We start from the raw sequence: 1,930 nt of genomic DNA, 5'->3' as shown, positions 1-1,930 counted from the left end.
GAAAAATTTCACTTAAACTGTCCGAAAAATGACCAAATTAGACCAAAAATGATATTATTTTAGCTCGTTTTGCTCGATTTAGTTCGTTTTTGAACTAGAGACTCATTTATTTTGTAAAACCCAGACAAAACACGCCTAAAAAATCACAAAAATAAATCGAATAGATATTATTTTCTTTGTTCAAGTCGATTTAACGAAATTTAGTCAAAAATAAGACAAAATTTGGTCAAAATTGTGTTATTTTTCCGTTTTTCAAACCTGCAAGTTTTAAATTTTGCCATTTTTCAGCGTTTTAAAATGTTTTTTCACTAGACAATTTTATAAATTTGCTTAAATTGGCAACACTGAATAATGTGGATATCAAATCGTGCCAAATGACGGGTATATCCACGGCCACCCGTCACAAACGAATGACAATCTACTATAAAATTCTGACATTTGAGTTTGATACTCACTGTTGCCAACTTAATAAATAAATACTTACTTTGCCACTCGCTCGACTTGATACAACTTGGTCAAATTCGGCATTAAATTCGTCTTGACCGTGTCAACAACCACCACCACAGCCTTCTTCAAAGGGGTTAAAAACAACCCAAACATGTGCTGCGGCTTACTGGGATGTCGATGATGATAAAAATACAACCTTTTCACGGAATCCTTCACCAGGTACTGCTGTCGCCCCATACACATATCCAAATCCTCCAATGAGAAACTTTCCAAACTTGACACCCCCGGTACCACCTTACATAAACACCCAATTTGGACAAAAGTCCGAAACAAGGGGGGCACTTGTGTCTCATAGACACCCTCAACATTGGGATCAGTCTGGTCCAGGTACAACTTTCGGCCGTGTTCTTGGAACACTTCCTCGGGAACACTATACATGTACAAATTGAACACTTGTCGTGTGCGGGGCAAAGTCCTGTTACATTTCCGGAAAAGAGCCCCTTCTTCCACCACTTTTGGTTCTTTCAAGTTGGCGTAGAAAATCCTCGGTACTACCAACTTAATTTGGTGGAGTTCGTTGAGTACCAACGCCCATAATTTATACTCCCCTGGCGTTGGCATTGGAACCACTTGAATAATCTGCCACGGGAGCGTCAAAAGAGTCTTTTGGGCCCGTTGCAGGAACCCTCCCAAGGTACCACTCGTGGTACTACGCAAAACCGAAGCACTTGACTTGACCTTTTTCCTGTTTCGCGTCCCTTGGTTCCTTTGCAAGGCCTGGAAGAGCCATTTGCGCTTCTGGAAGGCTATCCAAGCCACGTGGTGCTGTTTGGTACTACCATAAGGGGGCGGGTTCCCCATAACCTCGCGCCAAGTCTTGCCCAGATCCTCCTCGTCGAATTCTGACTCGTCGGAACCACGTTTTCGCTTGACTGTTGTCACAATTGGGCGTTTTTCGGTGGTACCAGAAGTGGTACCAAAATCCTCAATGTCGCGTATTTGAGGTTTAAACATGTCGGTGATGCGACGTTGTTTGAAAGTGTCGTTCTTTTCGAGCATTTTCTTGTGGAGCCAATCAGGATGGCGTACACGTGGTACCGGATTGGGTACTCCTTGCATGGCCGCCGGGATTGTAATGATTTTCTGGATTGCGCCCCCCAGACGCTCGATGTAGTAGTTCCAGTCGAGGATTTCACGAATGTCGACTTCGGTTATGGAATTGTCTTTGAGCCATTTGCGTAGGTAGTAACGCTGGACGCTGATTTCCGACTGGAAAATGGCCAAAGGGATGGCTCTGAAAGTTTAATTTTGAGAAATTTCAAAATTTGACCTTTAAATTGTTTATTTCCATTTTCTCGAGTTTTTTTTTTGGTGATTTTTGAAAGGCTATATATATAAAAAAAAAACAATTTGAAGCTGCAAGGTTCTAGTTTTGGAACTTAGTTTCAGTTACTTGTTAAATTTGAAAAAAAAAAATCCCAAG

At 41.6% G+C, this 1,930-nt stretch overlaps 1 protein-coding gene across 2 annotated transcripts in view; it reads right to left on the bottom strand.

The window, feature by feature from the left end:
- The window catches only part of LOC123011637 (DNA polymerase epsilon catalytic subunit 1), a 19,062-nt gene that overhangs the window by 8,270 nt on the left and 8,862 nt on the right, over nt 1–1,930 (bottom strand). For both annotated transcript variants that reach the window (XM_044409185.1, XM_044409184.1), the window contains exon 11: nt 485–1,741. In XM_044409185.1, the coding sequence (XP_044265120.1) occupies nt 485–1,741 (1,257 nt within the window). The remainder of the gene's footprint in view (nt 1–484; nt 1,742–1,930) is intronic.

This window comes from Tribolium madens, unplaced genomic scaffold (genome assembly GCF_015345945.1).
Source record: "Tribolium madens isolate multiple individuals breed KSU strain unplaced genomic scaffold, Tmad_KSU_1.1 Scaffold_91;HRSCAF=231;Tcas5.2_LG7, whole genome shotgun sequence".
In the NCBI taxonomy this organism is placed as follows: domain Eukaryota; kingdom Metazoa; phylum Arthropoda; class Insecta; order Coleoptera; family Tenebrionidae; genus Tribolium; species Tribolium madens.
The sequence above is the reverse complement of the archived record's forward strand: the minus strand, read 5'-3'. Positions and strand labels throughout refer to the sequence as shown.